General features: G+C 36.6%; 1 protein-coding gene across 1 annotated transcript; it reads right to left on the bottom strand.

The window, feature by feature from the left end:
- Positions 1–264: 264 nt before the first annotated feature.
- On the bottom strand, positions 265–9,711 carry LOC104586222 (cellulose synthase A catalytic subunit 2 [UDP-forming]-like). The gene is made up of 14 exons (XM_010243381.3): positions 9,034–9,711; positions 8,093–8,288; positions 7,797–8,020; positions 7,590–7,692; positions 7,288–7,474; positions 5,021–5,287; positions 4,589–4,934; positions 3,975–4,112; positions 3,312–3,437; positions 2,771–2,983; positions 2,413–2,686; positions 2,117–2,313; positions 1,681–2,031; positions 265–1,401 (listed from the first exon to the last, which is right to left on the bottom strand). Exons 1-14 carry the CDS (start codon positions 9,112–9,114, stop codon positions 817–819), a joined length of 3,288 nt encoding a protein of 1,095 aa, XP_010241683.1. The 5' UTR covers positions 9,115–9,711; the 3' UTR covers positions 265–816.
- Between the last annotated feature and the right edge of the window lie 9,832 nt (positions 9,712–19,543).

Here is a 19,543-nt window from a genome sequence, read left to right as displayed (position 1 = left end):
ATAAGAATTTTATTAATTCTCGTTATCTTTGCAAGAATTTTAGTTGGACATATTATATTAATGCACCATAAAAATATAAAAGATTATAAAAAATTGAAAATATATTATATACTTTTATGATTACAAATTTTGTCACAAAACAAATACTAGTGTGCATATATATATATAAGCTTATAATTGTGAGATTGGCAGACTTACCAAGGTTAAATGCAGCTGAAAATAGCAAAAAAAATCTTATCTTTGAAATTTGAATGTTCCAAAACATTTCACCATTGCAAAGCTTTTTCTTTCATTGACATTACAGAGTCCAAAGCACTGAATTACATAAAATTGTTATATAATGATCACCATGAGTGCAAAAGAATTCGTACAACAAAGCAAAGAACCAAGAAATAAAGAAAATCAATAAAGGGAAAATATATTGGAAACCTCTACATGTTTAGCCCCTTTCGAATGGGAACCAATTATAGTTTAAACAGCAAATCATCTATAATTAACCAATGCTATCATGGGATTAAAGGCAGGTCCTCTGAAAGTCTAAAACCAACCTCATCCAACCCACGAAAAGCACACTTTGAATTAAAAGAATAAATCAGAACTTTGTAAAACAAAAATGAATGTGTCAGCACCCAAACTTGTATCTACAAACTCCCGCCATATTTTCCCCATCTCTAACTCTCTATGGCTGATGATACTCACCATGCAAAACCATCCAATGGATCTCTCCATCTTGGGTTGGAAGAATAAGAGCTCTTCTGCAACTCCCAACCAGCCTTTTCTACATATAATTCTAACCATCTATTCTCTGTTTATAAATCAGTCATCGCAGTCCAAACCACAAACTTCTAATACAGGACCGTCCTTAGACAAAAATGGATTGATCCGAACCCATAAAAGTGAGAATATTGAGGCAAGAAGAATCGACCAAACAACAATGATGGTTGGTAGCCTATCCTGCTTTCCCATCAATCCCTTGAGGAATGGATAGAGATGGACAATGACCCAGAAGGCAAAAAACAGTTTACCAAACAATGGGCCCCATGATTCATACCCATTATTGATGGCATCCGAGACTCCAACCGCCACCCCAATTATGTTGATGATCAGCAACGTCATGGGAGGGATCAACAACGACGTCCATTTGAAGAGGTAAAGTTCTGAAAATTCGCCATCATCTCCTGCTTTAGATGTTACCGTGAAGTTTGTGTTTACACCAGCTAAAACCTTGAGCAGACCCTGGAAGAGAGCAAAAAGGTGCGATGAAACACCACCAATCACCCAAAACTGCTCGTTTCTCCACAAGTCATCTATTTGTACACGTCCCCACTGCATCTCGAGAATACTTGTTGCAGCAATGGATATGAACAGAGCCATGAAAACAATGGCAGCATAGTTACTAATCTGTACAGGAAAAAGAAAAAGAAAAGAAATTTGTTGTCAGCCAAAAGCCTTTAGTTGAATCAACCAACCGTTGTGCAATAGTAGGACACATCCAACTACTAGAACACCAATTGGACATGGTCTACACTAGCATCAAGAAACCCATGATTCACATGGAAGTGCAATTTGTAAAAAAGCTTAGTTAATACATCTCTAACTATCTTATTATGTTACATAAACTCATGAAGACCATTACCCATAAAGAACTTGTATTGAAAGAGAGATGCAGTTTAGAAGTACCTCGGGGACAATGAAATTTCCAGTAAGGAGGCACACAGCCGGCAGGGTACAATATGCAATCAAAGGAATGGATGTCAAAGGATATACAACTGCATTTATATAGTTGAATCTCTCCAACCATTTCAAACCGCACCCATAGCCATACCAAATTGGGCAATGCTTGCTCAGTAATATCTCTACAGATCCAAGGGCCCAACGAAGAACCTGGTGCAAACGATCTGAGAGGTTGATGGGAGCCGATCCTTTGAATGCAGGCTTCTTAGGCATGCAGTACACAGACCGCCAGCCATGGCAGTGCATCTTGAAGCCTGTTAGAATATCCTCCGTAACAGAGCCATATATCCAGCCAACCTGATTCAGTAGTGAAAACTTAGACAGGTGGTTAACAAGAAACCTCATAGAGCTTTTCAATCCACCAATTATGTAGATCACCTACCTCTTTTCCCCATTCTGTTTTATCTTCATAACCACAACTAATTACATGGATGGCTTCTTTTAACAAAGATGCAGAGCTTGCTTCCTGATGAATTCCTCCGTTTTCTAAAAGTGTGGAAGCTATAAATACCGGAGATTGCCCAAACTTTTTCTCAAATTTCATTTGGGACATGAGGGATGATTTCTCATTGTCTATTCCTGCCATGTATAAATTATTAGTAATATTACTAGTTGAAACATTTAAAAGCAATCACAAACCTGTAGTAAAGCCATTTGTGTTAAAAATCAACTCCTTACCTTCAATTCCCTCTTCAATATTTTCAAGTGCATGTATCTGAGTTGATGCTTCCCAGTGCTTTGGCTTCTTCTTCTTTTCCTTCCTTGTCTTTATTTTCTTATTCTTTCTGGACCCACAACACAGGCAACACCATTTAGGCCAACAGTTGCATGTTTTTCCTGGAGGCTTCTCCTTTACAGGGGCATCATATCCATATAGAGCTTGCCTTCTGAAAACACACCCCGTTCCAACATATATTGGCCCTTGGATCCCATCTAGACCCTTCATGTTAATCTGTTTTTCAAATAGGAACAAGGTTGGTAATTTGAACAAAACAAAGAGAAAAATGTAGCAGGTTCAACAGTAAGTGTTACATACATCAAAGAACACAACATTGCGATTTGAATATCTGTCGTGACGATCAATTCCATCAAACCGCTGAGGAAACTGCACATAGCAGACTTTCTTTCCAGATATGGGATCCATCATAAAGCACATAGCCTCTCTGAGGGCCTTGCTGTTATTTATATAGTGATCACAATCAACATTCAGAAGGTAAGGAGCATTGGAAAGGACCGCTGAGACCCTCACCTTCAAAAGTCATCCATAGAATAAATCAGTGCTCAAGAAAATCTGGAGTGCTGAATTCTATAAAAGCATTATAAAATTAAGACCACATTTATTTGATTAGAAAAGGAAAGGGAAAACCAAAAGGAAGAAAAGCAAAATAATCAGAAGTCCATGGCAATCAAAAAGAAAATAAAAAAAAAAATAGCATTTATCAGAGCATTCTTGATCTCAGCTTAGTAGAATCTAGGAAAGTGTATTAATTATCAAAACAAGAATTTGATGAGGGAGGGGGGGAATTGAATAAACAGTATTCTAAAACCGATTAACATAGAAAGAGTTTAAACTTTACCAAAGAATTCATAGCCCCAGCTTTTTTGTGGTGATCAAATCCTGGTCTCTTCTCACGAGAAACATAAACTAGACGTGGTAGCATATTTCCTTCAACATCACGTACACCATCATGCCCAAGGAATACCTGTTGGAAAATGCATGGATTTTACTTAGAAACACCAGCAGTTTTCATTACCTTAGCTCCACAGAGTTATCAAAGCCAGCTTGGGTTAGCATACTCTAATGTGTTCTGTTATTTATAATAGATTTTCCTTAAAATATTGGCAATATTATGCTTGGCCATACTTCTGTAGATAGTGCATAAAACACACTATAGCATTCAAATTTTTTCAAAACTGAAAGGAGCTACAACCTATTTTTCACATTTCACAGATCTCCTCTCTTCCCCTTTCAATCCACAAAAAAAAAAAAATGCTTCAAGGGAACAAGAGCAAAATAGCTTCTTCATAAAGAATTGGGTTTTACTTTCTCCAGAATGAAGCACCATAACATTATCCACCATAGATTATGTTCAGAAGGGCTAATATATGGAAATACAAAAATAAAAACAGAAAACCAACTGGAGAGGATGTAATAAAACATTAATCAGACAAGCAACTTCATAACCACTGGTTCTTCAGACCAACAAAGAAACAAAAAAGCATAAAGGAGTATTCATTACCTGGATCATTCCTGGATGATCCCGTAAATTGTTCCCTGGCCATGGGGTTCCATCTTGCATTGTCCAGCCATCCTCGGGAACCTTCTGTGCCATGGCAACCAACCCATTTATCCGAACCTTGAACTCTTCATATTCTCTCTGTACGCAAACAAGGATGCAATCAAAAGAGAACCTTCAGAAGGTATCTTAAGACTCAATTTTTGGACCATATGATAAGGAGAATAAGAAATACATGACATGTCTAATTTAGCAGGGCCCATATTACCAAAAACAAGCAGGGCCCACGTACACCTAGGCACATAAAAGCAAATGAACACCTATTAACATATGGACAACAATCTACTATGAGGGAGACCCTTGAATTTTCTATAGACAACTGACCACAAGCACATAATGCCTGGTCTCCCCAACACCTCTTCCCCTGAGCTAGACACATTAACAAAAATTAAAAACTTCTCGGTGCTTTCCATTCTGCAATAAAAAGTTTAAAAACTATTTTTCAAAGCTTCTTTCTTTGTAATTGTGCACTTGTTGAATCTAGAAGAAATGGACATCCAAAAATAAATTGTTTAACAAGGCAAGACAACAAACTATACTGGATTATGGATACAGACCTTCATTGCACGTCGTTCCCTCACAAAGGTTGGGTGGACTTTATCCTTTAAATAGTCAATCTTCTGAGCAAAGTACCATTCTGGAGCCCGGGGCTCAATATTAAACTTCTTACAGAATGGAACCCACTTCCTTGCAAACTCGGAAGTCTCAGAAAGGGCTTCAAAAGTAAGCATTGCAGCACCATCATCTGAGACATAGCATGAGACTTTGTCGACTGGATAATCCACAGCTAGGATGGATAAAACAGTGTTTGCAGTGATGAGAGGTGGCTCCTTCATAGGATCAACTGTACTTACAAAAATGTCTAGGTCAGCCAATTCAGACGGCTTCCCTTCCTTCTCATACCTGTAAACAAATGTTACAATGGAGCTAAGATGGCATAAACCCAAAGAACTGAAAAAGACAAGGTAAAATGAAAGGGTCCCAAATACCTTAGAGAGAGTCGATCAAGATATGTTTCTCGTTCAATAGGGTACCATTTGGGGAACTGATCCAAGATCCATGATATTGCAAACCATATTTCACAAACAATGGATGTCAGCCATAATCCATATGCATTCTGGACTGGGTGGAGAATTCTATAATGAAAAAAGAAACCTAGAATCACGAGCCGAAGAACAATTATCATTCTGTATGGATTTATTTTGCCTGAAGGAATGGGCAACTTTCTTGAAAGTGGCTGCCTGCCTTCGTCCATCCTGAAAAATAAATTTCAATTTTCAACAAATCTTTATAAACCCATTTGAATGAAATGATTTAACAGATTTCATTCCAGAGTCCAGACATTGCTTCAGATAATTCTTTGGTATGACTACCAAAATCAAATGACAGACATGAATATATACAATGAAGGGTCATATAATGGGCAAAAGAATTCATAAATTTGTGATACATTTCTGTTATCGATCAGCAAAAGGCATATGTTTGAAAGGAAAATCTATCATCTGGAATTGGCAATTAGAAAAACAGAAAGGCAACTAGCTTTCATTCATCAAAAAAAAAAAGCAACTAGCTTTCTGGTCATCTAGCAAAATTTACAAGCCTGAACTTCACTCATTTTAGAAGATAATTGGAACCCATCTTATTCAATCCACGGGAACCATTTTAAACCTGTTTATGATTTAGCTTTAGGCTCATTGACCGTGTAATGGTTGTGCATACAAGACATAGCCCACTACAAGAATTTTTTTTTTATTATATGGGCATTACTTAAACATAATTTAGAGGAATTTTATGAATTTGTGACAGATAATGTCTGATCATAACTGGATACTGTCAGGCAGTGGGGCACACCACATCGAAGCCCCAAGTGGAAAAGCAATTTCATGGAAAACAGAAACTCCCGAAAACCAATTCTTACACATCTCCAAAGCTCATACCCAGTAGAAAAACATCAGCAGACAGAATATACTAAAATCCTGCAATCAAGTTCACAATATGGCACTAAAAATGCAATAGAGTAGTGAAAATGATGTCTGAACTAAATTGGAAAATTATTACTCATATTTTCACCAAAAATGGCTCAACTTATATATAAGTAGGTTTAATATAAATTACATGCAAGCACGTAAATTCATTATGATAAGACTTCTATTTATTTATTTTTGGTTTCTTCCAAAACATTGGCCTCTTCTCTTTTTCTTCTCACATGTTATCCTTATTCCACTATGAAACTTCTTGAAGCTCGTTTCCCTAAGATTCTCTTCAAGAAAATTATTTTGTTGGTCAGGTATGAAAATTGCTGCTACTAAAGTTATACTTTATAAAAAAGAAGATTACATAATTCTTTTTAAAGTAAGTTCCACACATGGAAAACACCAGTAGCCTGTTTTATTACTCTTACTCTAGAGACTCTTCAGTGAGAAACTATGTTAATGTGCATGAAAGTGTCAATTCCAAGTAGAGATAATAGACACCATATCTTTACTCCAAATAATGAGAATGGACACTATACCTTTACATAAATAGAAATTAGCAAATTACAGCTTGTTGCATGCATGGGAGAGAGTTGTAGCAATATCAGAATGTTGTCAAGTTAGTTATACTACTTATATGGCTTCATAGGACATATAACAGATTTGAACGAATATATTTACCTATGAACTCTTCAACAGAGGTGCTACTACTATTTAATATTTACAGCTATCAGAAGTACCTTAAATTATAGAAAAACCTTTTTAATCAACAATTAAGGAATGCTTTTCAACTGCTATTAAAAACTCATATCTACTTCAGTAGTCACAGGGAAGTTTTCATATAGCCAGTGATAATTTACCAATACTATTTCTACATCTAATTAACTATCATACATAGGAATAATCTACTGCTACATTAGGAAAAAACATCAAGATAATGTTTTATTGGCAGATGACATAAAAACCAAATTAATGTTGCCATGATTCTTATTATTTGTGCCTAATGTTATTTACAGAAGCATTGGTTCCTTTGTAATTTCTCTGTATAGTTGCTAGCCGATTCCTTTTCCACAATCACCTCACACTCCTCCTCATCATCATCATCCAAGACTTATCCCAATTATATGGGCTTGTCTACATTAATCCTGTTTCACCATTCCATTCTGTTCAAATCTTCAATTAAAGAGTTTTACTTCAAATCTTCAATCACATTAGTCAAGGAACAGAACAAGTACTCAACTCAAATCCATGACAGAAAAGATAGAGATATCATAAGTGCATACTTGGGCAAATCAGGATCATCTGCATCATCTCCATCATAGTTCCCACCACCATTTTCACTCAGGTGCTTGACCATCTGCAATTTATCATTTTGCTTTTTCTTCCACTCCTCCATTCTGTCCTTCCATGCAACACTGCCATATCCATATACTGCCAAGTCTTTCTTAGGATCCATTGATCTCGGTTGCACTGCAACATTATTAGCAATCAGTACAGTATCCAAGAAAAAATTATTACATATCAAATGACATTGGAACAACATGCATCTAACACAGTAAAATATCAATCCAGCCAACCAACTTACAAGACATGGATGAATCAGGAAATGGCACTGGATGGATCCGTTTTCCATGACCCACAAAAGGAGGTATTATAAGAGCATGTCTATCAGGGGAAATCTCAGCATCCTACATAAAGAGCAAGCAAACTAACAAGGTCTAAGTTGCAGACCCAGATAACAATAAAAAAAGACTGGAAAATAGACATTGTTTTAGACTTTTAGTCAATTTACCTCTTGACCATAGGTCAGGAGAGGGATTTCAGGATTAAGGGAGGAAGAATGATCTGAAGGCATGGTGACCCCTGATGCATTGGCATTGGGCCCACGACCAACATTAAGGCGAGAAGAGAGAATGGCCTCGGCAGTATGTTGCGTGTCCCGACTCCGAAAATCGAACTCATTTTCCAAATCATCAATGCCATCCTCTTCTTCATCTCCGTCAACTCTGGGACTGCCTGCAAATTGCAAGCCATGTTAGGACTAATTCACAGGGGAGAAAAGAGAGAGAGAGAGAGAGAGAATCTCACCTTTGATGCGCTTGTATCTGGTTTTGCACTGAGGGCAAGCCTGATTGCCCTCCCTTCTCTCATACTCATAGCAAGGCCGGCACACAGGGAAAGCACATTCATTACAGGCTACAAAAGGCTCCCCATCCTCTGTAATCTCCACTTCGTCTCCACAAATCTGGCAGATTTGCCCACTTAATTCTCTCACAGACTTCACCTGTAAATGCGCAGAACCAGAGCTATAACTATATAGTTTCAAAATATCTATAAGATTAATAAAATCGTATGAAAACAATGAAAGTCCCGTGACTCGGTCCAGATTCCAAATATTACACCCCCACCCCCAAAAAATATAAATGAAGAAGGAGAAGAACTGCATGCAATAGGGTATCTAGACGACCTAGAAAACTGTAGGAACTAAACTGGGACTCACAAATTTCTTTTTCTTCCTTATTTACCGGCGGGTCAGGGGCGGGGGAAGGAGTTGGGAGTTGTGGACAAGTTCAGGAACAAGGGCTACAGTAAGACCCCCACATTTTTTGCCCCATCTACTATGCTAACATCTTCAGATATACAATGCAGAGCTTGGTGCAGAAATTTCAGAGATGTGTATCCCTACCCAGCAAAACTAAAGTGCAAACAAGCGTGACGATAGAGCCTAAAATAGTTTCTCTTAGAAAAAGCGAAAACCAAAACCCAAGACTATTAACTTCAAATCCAAAACCAGAATCAGGAAGAGAGATTCAGAGACAGGTATTTCCTCCTCCTGGGTAAGAAGGGGAAAATGAAACAAATAGAGCTTCAATAAAGAAAAAAAAAAAGATTATATTTCCCCTTGGACGAACCTAGAGCGCAAAAGTGAAAATGCGCAAACAACTACCCCCATAATCAACATCTGAAGTAAAATAGAAAAGAAGAGAAAACGGAGAATAAGTGAAAGAAGAGATTTTTATGGTTCTTACTCGTCCAATCTCATCTGCATTAATGAGGACGAACTCATTTCTGTTGTGGGAACCTGCAACAAGTCGACCTCCTGTGTCCATCACGCATACCCACCACTCGAAGCTCCTCAAATCAAAAATCCCAGAACAAAAATCGGCTGCTCTACCTCTTTCATGGCTCCAAAATGACCAAAAAGACTGCCTTTTCCCCTCAGCTCAGCTTCTTCGGCCCGCAGTTTCCTCATGCACCCATCACAAGAAAACCCAATCCCGCGGATAAAAATAAAACGTAGAGGACGAAGAAATAAATGTGAGAGAATAAAATACGCGATTAAAATAGAGAAAGAAAAGGGTCCTCAGGTGTATCCTCTCCGTTGCCTTCGACTTCTTCGTTTCTTTGAAAAAAAACCGTTTTCTTACAGATGGGTCTCTGCGACGGTAATAAGAAGTTGAGAGAACAGGTGACGCGAGTCCAGAGGGAGAGAGAGAGAGAGAGAATCCAGCAGTACTGAAATTTTAACGCGTAAGCGGGGGAAAGAGACGAAAATGGCGACAGGAGCAGAGAGCAAAAGATCGGCAGATATATCCATGTAACCGTGTGTCGTGAACGGAGCCCAGTGATGGTGGGGCCCGGGACGCTCCGCAACGCAGCTGCTGGTGTCTGCTCTTCATGGAGGAGAGATAAAGCAGAAAGAAGGTATTTTCGGAATTCTAATAGAAAATATATTCTTGCTTCCAGTTCTCAGAATTTTACACCTGAAAATGAAATCATGTATCCACTACCCCTTTCTTAATTTCTCGTGGCATTTCGAATTTACCATGAGAATTTAGACCAATATTCCTCACTGAATAAGTGGGCCTTTAGGGGTATTAAAGTGGGATTTGACTTTGTTGTAGTCTGATAAAATTCTTATTAAACCATTTGGATATTTCTCAAGATAATCTTAATACAATGTTCACATCTTGGTTTTCCATTTTTCCTTGGGTTGAATTGAATTAAACCAAATGGTTAGGAATCAAGATGACATTGATCACAGCTTTTATGGGGGATGCCACATCTGAATGGAATATGTAGATCAATGGTTCACTGAGGTGAAACTGAAGAATTTACTAGCAGATTAAGAGGGAAAATTAATTAGAGAATTTGCTTCATCAAAGAATTAGGAGTTAGATTTTGTTAAATGGGGTGTGCGTGTGTGTGTTAGGGGCCATTTTCGTAATGGCTGAAGTCACTGAATTAAACGATTCATTTGTGTTGTATTTTAAGTGGATAAGTCATTTAAGTTGTGAGTTCCTCAATGACTGCATGGACAATGTTCAAAGTATCCATATATTCTGGATGAGGCGTATCGGGTGTTTCGATCACACCCTTTGTTTTATTTTTTTCAGAAATTGTTGGTAACCTGCCTATTCCCCTAAAATGGGCCACTCCCCCACCCCCAAAAAAAAAAGCCCATATTTAATTCATCGATGACCAACTTATACGATACGATATGTATTGACCGATACATTAGTGTTATTTAAGCAGATCCAATTTATCCATCAGAAAGAAATACATGAAAGGAAATAAGTATACTGAGAATCCAAAACCAAAGAAGATTCGTAATGGGATCATTTCACCAGTTCAGCCATGTGAAGGAATGATGTAACTAACAAAAAAAAACATGCATTAATTAAAAAAAGAACCCACAAAATTCACATGTGTTGAGCTTCCAGTGGATTTTGGGCTGAAACTTGCCTCCCCATAGGATGATAATCAAGCAATAAAGAAGATGCTAATGTGTTAAATCTTTTTGCCTGCTTATCTGTCTCCCAAACCCAGACCCCATATGTCTTGTTTATATTTCCAGTGGGCCACTCATAGAAGCCCCCACCAAGAAAACAAAAAAGAATGGAAAAATGCCAACCCAAGAAATTGATCAAACCAAACCCTAATTTGTCAAACTTCTTTTTGGTGGGCAATCTGCACTGGGGACCAAGACAAAAACAAACTCTGCTCTTGGGTCCTCTAGTATTTCACATGGGTTCCCTTTTTTCTGGCATTTGAGAACTTTTTCTGTGAACCATGTGCTTTCTCCATGGGAGGTGTACATGGGCTGCAAGCTAGGCAATAACTTGTGATCTTAGGCTCTAAAATGCTACAATTCCAAATGTATCTTATATTCATATTATCTTCTTCACTAAAAGTCATTATTATTTCAGTCATCAAGAAATCTCTTAGTCTTAGGTTGACAATTGCTTTTGTTGAAACTTCATTTTTTTTTTTAATCCAATCAATGCAATACAGAAATCTCATACATTGGCCATTGCTTTTTCTCCCCCTTGTTTTTTCTATTCCAAGTGCTGAGTGGCACCTTCTGGTGCAACATTGGATAGCAGAAAGTGCAAAGGGAATATAGTTATTATTTACGGCCATAAGTCAGCACCACTCTCTTCACAAACTTTCAATGCCATTTTATACATCACTTTGAACTATTCAAGTTTCACTATTAATTCAATATAAATTATCGATGTGTTGTCATTATCATTAAAACCTCATTTACATTATTCTGAGCCAGCTTGTCAATCCAAGAAATTCATGGACAGTGGTGACAAAGAAAATCTTGGAATTTCCACAATCAATATGAATAGAAAGCATGGAGTTGCAAGAATTTTCAACACAATCTATACAAAAGACAGATAGAAAAGGAAACCAATGAAAGGAATGGATAGGTTTGCAGGATAACAAAAGATAATGAAATGGCTGAAAAAAGAAAAAAAGTAACATAGGAACACATTGATGAATAAATTTCTTTAGTTTCTCATCTTGAAGATATCTTTCACTTAATGCCACTCATTTAAATCGAAAGAATCTTTGCCAAACGGGGTCCAAAGGTCTTCAATTTAAATTCCTGTGTCTATTTTAGCCATATACCATGACATAACACCCTTATTTTATTCCTTTTATTTTTGGTAAATTTCAACAGGAAGACTATTGTGTACTAAGATTATCATGTTATATCAGACAAGGTCTAATATATCAAACTATCAAAGCTAGCCCTAGTTTATAAAGGCAGTCTGTTTTCTTGACACCCATCAAATGGTGGACACTAGCTCCCCTGCATTTTGTGGCATGAATGCAGTAAGCAAATTCTAAATGTTTCTCTATGTTGAACTACTTGGAAATCTAAACAAATCACTGCTTCCAACAGAACCTCTCTTTGTTTAATTTTGCAAGTATGGTTTTGTTTTCTAATGTGAGATGGTGACAACCATCAGAATTGTCAATCTACTCGGTGTCGAGTTGGTCGTAAGGCATCCCTTGTATTGATGAGGCATGGGTTCAAACTAAAAGAGGCATGCTATCTAGTTGTCATGGGGTCCAATACATCACTCAGAGCCAACGCCAGTCATTGAGAACTCCATTTGCTTGCAGATCTAGAACTGCAGAAGAGAGCTGGATGTTGACTGTCTTCTATTAATCAACTAAGGTAAACATAAAAGCTTCAATTGCACACTATTCATTAACTGAATTTGACCCAAATGGATCCCATTATCCTGAATTGAAGCCTGTGTGTTGCATCTATTGCTGTAAATCCCTTCCAATGGAAGGGGAATGAACTTAAAACCTATGGTTGATGATTGGAGTTTTCAGAGTCTAAATTAATATAGAATTGGGGCCTAGTAGTGACAAATGAGCATGGCCTCCCACACAAGATTTCATTTTATTAACACACCAGCATGTCTCTTGTTCTAACCACAAACAATCCCCCAAGTTACTTGGAGAATTATAAGAAGTGCATAAATAATCTTGTCATTGACCTGCTTTTCAGTTCTCACATTTAGCAGTCTTTCAGACTTCTCCCATCTGGAGAGGATTACTATCTTTTGTAATTCAACACGTACCATCTATCAGATGGGAGAAAAAGAAGGGAAAAATAGAAGAGAAATGATGGGTTCTAAATAAGAATGGTGGGGTAAAAGTTGGAAGAGAATATGGAGTAGTTTTTGAGATCTCTTGAGCCCAACTCAACCCAACCTAAATTTCCAGATTATCAAGTTGAGATTGGACCATGTGGCTTGATGTTCTTTAGGGTAGTAGTTGTCAACCTGAAACTGGAGGGCACTTTGAGTGCACAAGAAATTAAGCATCATGGTTCTTTTATTTTATTTTATTTTTTTGATCACTCAAGGTATCTTGTTTTTTTATTGTCATCCAACTGTGGCCACCCGGCATGAAATATGAATCCATATATAATATCATCATCATTCCCAAAAGTCTTATCCAAACTATATGACATTGGCTACATGAATCATGTTTTTCCATTTCACTCTATTTAATTTTAATGTCATATTCATTGTTAAATCATTTCTTATTACTTCGACCATTATCTTTTTTGGTTCTATCCCTCGCTCTTCTAGCCCCTTCAATTAGGGGTGTCCATGAAAAATCGAAAAATCGAATTGAACCGAGAAAATTGATGTGCAAAATGCGGTTAACTGAATCGATCGGTTTAGTTTTGGTTTGGAATTTTTGAAAAACCGAAGGACCGGTTCGATTTTCAGCTTACCTACTAAAAAATGGTAGTTAGCCGAACTAACCAATATATATGTTTATATGTATATTTTATATATATTTTTTAATATATGTCACATATTTTCTATATATTATATATAAATATATATTCATTATATATATAAATATATACTTATATTATATTTATAATAATCTATTTATGAATATATTATATATTATATATTTTTAAAATATTTATAATATATTATATATCATTTATTATTTATTATTTATTATAATATATATTATAAATATAAAAAAATCGAAAAACCAAAGAATCGAACTGGTCAAAAACCGAAACCGATGAACCAATTAACTGGTGGTACCAATTCTTTTTTGGTTTGGAAAAATGAAAAAACCAGTACCACCAGTTCAATTTACACAAATATGCCCATGGTTAACAGAACCGTGGACACCCCTACCTTCAACTACACTAATACATAACATTCTTAACACCTTCTCTTTTTATATTTTATCCAAATTTTATATTAGAAAAACTAGTTTGGACTTGAATCAACGACTGGTTCTGTTATTAAGGCTCGGTCTGTAAAAAGTATAAATGCAAATATGTACATTGCAAAACTTTGTATTTTATATTATTTTGTATGTATTATATTGTATATATTTATATTTGTACTCCTTCCAAACTGACCCTAACTTAGCAGATAAAAAAAACAGGAAAATTGGAATTTCAGTTAGATTTTCTCAACGTGGTTAAAATGTTGAACTGAATTGATTGAACAGATCCATTTTGACCCATTGAGTTTACCCTCATTTTGAAACCGGTTTACCCCAAAACCAGACGATCTACGGTGGTAATTTTCATTGTGTTCCAATTAAAAGGTTTAGTCAAGGAAAGTGTACCATAGGCGCTAGGTTTATGAGTATTTAATCAGTGGGCCGCCTCCATGATGTGGCAAACACAATTTGGGTACCATTTATATAATGTATTGTGGGCTGGGCCCCACTGGAATGAGATCCCACTAGCCTCGCTCAAAACATGTGTATGATTGTTTGATAGTTGACCCATTATTTAATGCAAAATATTAATATAATAATCTTAATTAATTCAGGGAATTGTGATGAAGAAATCATTGCTTCCAAGACAACTAGATTGACAGTTGGTTGTCATCATCACTGGTTGGACCGAGATGATCTATGACTAAAAATTAGTACACGTGGCAAACATTCATACGTGTTCTTACTGCACTGCAACATTACTCAGACGGAATTGGGATCCACAAGACGATTCTGGAGTATGCACGAGCGTAACCACGTGGCGATGATACAGCGGATAATTAGAACACGTTGACAGGAAATGATCACCTCCACCTAACCAACGCGTAATTGTCTAGTTCGTTGGATTGGTGCCACGTAGCATGAATGTCTTGATAAATCGAGGGAATCTAGGATTCAGATTTATTGATTATGGTGAGTATACATAGCTGTCCATGGACCACACTACTTGAGTATCATGCAAGGAGGAAAGCAATGAAGCAATAGTCTGTCAGCTGTCAGTTTACCATGTTTGTAACTAGCCACGTGGCCGAGGGACCCGCTGGAGCCTGGAGCAAGTTTAGAGGCTCAAGGCATCGCGTGGGCCCCACATGGAGAGAGCAGTAATTTTCAGCCCGAAAGGATACAGCTGGCGATGATCACTGTTGTTGGTGGGGATGTCCCCAGAGTGGCTGAACTCTTATATATTCAGCTTATTTGGTTAACGCTTTTCTTCTTTGGCTTATCAAAGGAAAAAAAAAGGATACAGCTGGCGTTCTTCTTTTGTTTTTTCTATAAAATCTACGAAAAGCTCCCGTTAAATTTATGAAAATCATAAAAACCTCCTTTTTAGTTTTATTATTTTTAAAGAATTTAACAAAAATCTCCCTTCCGCCTTTTTTTGGTAAGTTCCTTCCATCATTTACACAAAGGGAAATGTTAGATTTAGGGGTGGCAACGAGCTGCTCGAATTCGAGCCCAATTTACTGGTTTGATTATTAAATAAGCTGAACTCGAGCCTAATAGAGCTCGACTCGTGAGTCTCGCGAGCCAGCTCAAATATATATATATATATATATATAATAAAATTATAAAAAATAATATATATGATAAAAATATTGTAATTATTATTATTTTTTAAATATCAAATAAAAAATAGTTTTAAGATGGCATAAACCCATCTTGAGCTGAGCTTGAGTTCAAGCTCAAGCCTTATAGAACAATCTCGAGCCAAGCTCGAGCCTGGTACTATTCAACTCGGCTCGGCTCGAATTCACCCCTAGTTAGACCGATGAATCAATTTTTTAAATACCTATTTTTCTCTTTTATAAATTAGTTTACATATAAACGTTACTTTACCCACTTTCATTTCCTTTTATGGGGTTTTCACCTTCTTTCTCTCCCCTTCTCTTGTGTTACTCCTTCCCCTCCTTTCTCTCTCTCCACCTTCTTTCTTTTCTTCTTTTTCTTCCTTGCTCTTTTCCTCCTTTTTTCTGGCTCTTACTTTACGATTAGATCTGTTCATGGGTCAAGCCCATTAGAATTTTGACAAAAGCCAAGTCCGAGCCCAACTCATGAAATTTATTTTGTAATAATGCTTTTGTAAAAGTACTTTTCATAAAATTACTTTTGTGAAAGTGTTTTCATAAAAGTGAATTTATGCTGACTTCATTGATTTCGATTTGGACAAGAATTTAGCCCCACATCGAATTATTAGAAAATTGGTTTAGGTCCAATTCAAACCAATAAGAATATGGACCAATTTATTTTAAATTGACCCAATCTAATAATTATGAATAACCATCCAAATCCAATTTGATAAAGTTTAGATCAGATTAGATTCAATCCAAAACCAGTCAATTAACACCCCTATGTGTTTTTCTGATGTATGGACATCTTCTTTCTTCTTCGGTTCAGGGTTTTCTTTGATCTCGTCAGTCTTCTTCAGCTCTTCGGTTGGAGGTTTTTGGATTGGAGCCAGGAGCTCCACCATCATATGACCCTTCCTTTGAGTAAAAGGATAAAATGGGTATTTGAAAAAATTTGATTCATCAATTTAACATTTTCTGTTTGGGTCAATGACAGACGGGAGATTTTTGTTGAATTCTTTAAAAATTTAAGGGAAACTTTTATTAAAATAAAATTAAAAGAGATATTTTTATGATTGTCATAAAATACAAGAGGTTTTTATATTTTACTTTTTTGTTTGGCGGAAAAAGTGAGGGATGGTTGCCCGGGGCAGCATTACGGTCAGAATAAAGGGCCTGCCCGGATCTAGGGTACGCCGGGTACGCTTAGCGTACAGCCTACTACAGTGCCCTTTAAATAGGGGCGTGAAACATCCGTACATGGTCTCATCGAACGATCTACGTGGATCCACATGTCGTTCAAAAAAATTAGAAGGGCAGCTCAGCAACAGTGCTTTCTAGCTTTTTCGCCAAGCTGTCGATCACTAAAAGTGAAAAAGTTGAGATGACGTAATTATTTTATTGAGGGCGTGTTTAGTACGTACCAAATTGTGTTGTCGGTGGCATTTGTCTCTGGTTAATGCTTCGGTTTTTATTCTGCGAAGGAAAAGAAGACAAGAGGTGCAAAGGCAGAGGAAGAAAGTGGCGGGAATAGTTTCTACGAATGAATTGAGCGAAAGTTGAAAGAAATTGAAATTGGCGCCAGCACAGTAACGATCACAGACTCACAGTAGCGTGAAAATAGTAATAACCATGTTTTAAAAAATGTCTCGGAATCGAAACCGTTTTAGTCACCGGTTTTCGGGTCAACGGTTTAATTGTCTAATTCAAATGAATGGCCTATTTTGATAAAAAATTAAAAATAATTAAAATAAAAAATTGTCAAAAATTATTGAACGGGTTAATGGTTCGATCGCCTGGGCCAATAAGTCATTGACCGATTCAACGGTTTTTTGCCAAAGACCGAGTTTGAGGTAAAACGGAACTGGTTGCCTAGATGGTTCTCGAGCCGAACTATTTGATTGTCTAGGTTGACGGTTCGAAAATCATGGTAACAACTGTCATTCTAACCGTTCACAGTTCAAACCAGTGCTAACCGATTTAGAGGCCGAACAATTTTTGCCTATGATCATAGGTCACTGGTTTGATCGGTCCAGTTAGATGGGTTAGACCGTACCACATCAGCCATATAGAAATTCAAATATATATACATGTAATATATATGTGTATTGGTATGTATAAACATGTATTTTATATATATAATTATGTTTACGTGTAATATATGAAATATTTTATATTTAATTAATGTTTTTTAATTCAGTTTAAATTATTTATTTATAAAAAAATATTAAAAATTATAATTTGCGGCTAAAAAAGAGTTTTATTTGAAAAAAATAGTGGGGCAAGACACCTATGGTTCCTTGGAACTTATAGATCTCAAAAAAATACCTCAATCGTACATTGGAGTACAAAATTAATGAACTCTTGAAGTTTGAATACACAAATAATATGCAACCCGCGACCCAATCATTTGATCAAATGGATCAACGATCCAACTATCCAAGTCAGATGGTTTTTGACTAAATAAATAATTGTTTGACCTTCTTCAAATTTTATTTAAACTAGACCCAAAATCTTGATTAGGTGATGATTAAAGCGATTCATCGGCAGATTGAAAACACTGATTCAAACTGTTCCATTGAAGTAAGAGTTTGTGTGGAACGGGATGGATGGTATGAGTCCAACAAGTAAAAACTAAAAAGCCTACAATGTACGAAACTATTAACTATGAAGCGTTGAAATGGGCTTCAGGCCCACATGAAGAAACACTTTTTGTGGGCATGGAGATACAAGATTTGATGTTTCAATATAATGGATCAAGTTTCGCATATCATGACTTCATGAGCAATTCAATGGATCAAGATTATGATTTCAGTACTTTTGACTCTTTGAGAATAATATGAATGCTCTCAGAATATTGGGAGAAGGAAAAAAGTGTTCATCGATCAATGGTTCAAACCATCTGATTTAATGGCTCAATCAGTGTTATTATATTTGTAAAAAATTCCAAAAAAGTAAAATAACAAAACCCGTTGAATGGGTTAGATTACTTAGATGTGTCAATGGTCCGACTGTGCAGGTCATTGGGTGAAGAATTTATTTTTATGATATGGCTGGTTAAAGGTTGACCCAAACCGGCATTCTGACCAGACAACTGATCCGACTAACTTGGTTGATGACAGATTGAAAAATACACTGGTTTCCAAGGGGTTAGCAAAAAGCTTTCTTTTTATGCCTCATGTAACAAGAAGTTCATTTGGAGTTTGGAGGAAGCTCCACTTTGAAAGGTGAAGCCTTTCATTATGGAAGGAAATTAATAACCTAAACTTAACGATCCTATGTATAAGGGTAGGGTCTTGGACTTCCTGTGCTTAGCATTCAATTGAATGGTTTACTTGACACAGAGTGAAACATTGGACGTTGATCATAAGGAAGAAAGAACCAAATGAAGCCTTCATCTAATTCTCACATTAAATTGTAGAAATGTCAAATGAATAGATGGATAAGTGGTAAAAACTAGAAACAACGAAGTACATCGAAAAAAAAAAACACAATATGAAGGAACTTAAAAAGTAGATTGAGATGATTTGGTCACTTGCATAGAAGACCAAAATAATGAAGTACATCGAAAACAACTTGAGTGGAAGTAATAAAAAAGGAGATTTAAGTGCACATAATTTGATGATGGATATGGTACCAAGCAAAACACAATAATGAAATAGGATTCATGTATGATGTATGTACCTGACCCCAAATAGTAGGGACAAGGTGGAGTTGTACATGTGGAATTTAGGGTCCATTTGGTTCACAGGAATAGGGGTCTAGAGTCGGAATGGTCCATTAAATGTTTGGTTAGGCAGAATTAGAATCCCATTCCCATTCATGGTGGAATGGCATTCCCCCATTTGAGGAAATGGCCATTCCCTCCCCTTCCCTTAAGAATGTGAATCCA

The sequence above is a fragment of the Nelumbo nucifera genome, chromosome 1, assembly GCF_055504915.1.
Source record: "Nelumbo nucifera cultivar China Antique chromosome 1, China Antique-T2T, whole genome shotgun sequence".
NCBI classification, from domain to species: domain Eukaryota; kingdom Viridiplantae; phylum Streptophyta; class Magnoliopsida; order Proteales; family Nelumbonaceae; genus Nelumbo; species Nelumbo nucifera.
Note: the sequence above shows the minus strand (reverse complement) of the source record. Positions and strands in the feature narration are given on the sequence as shown.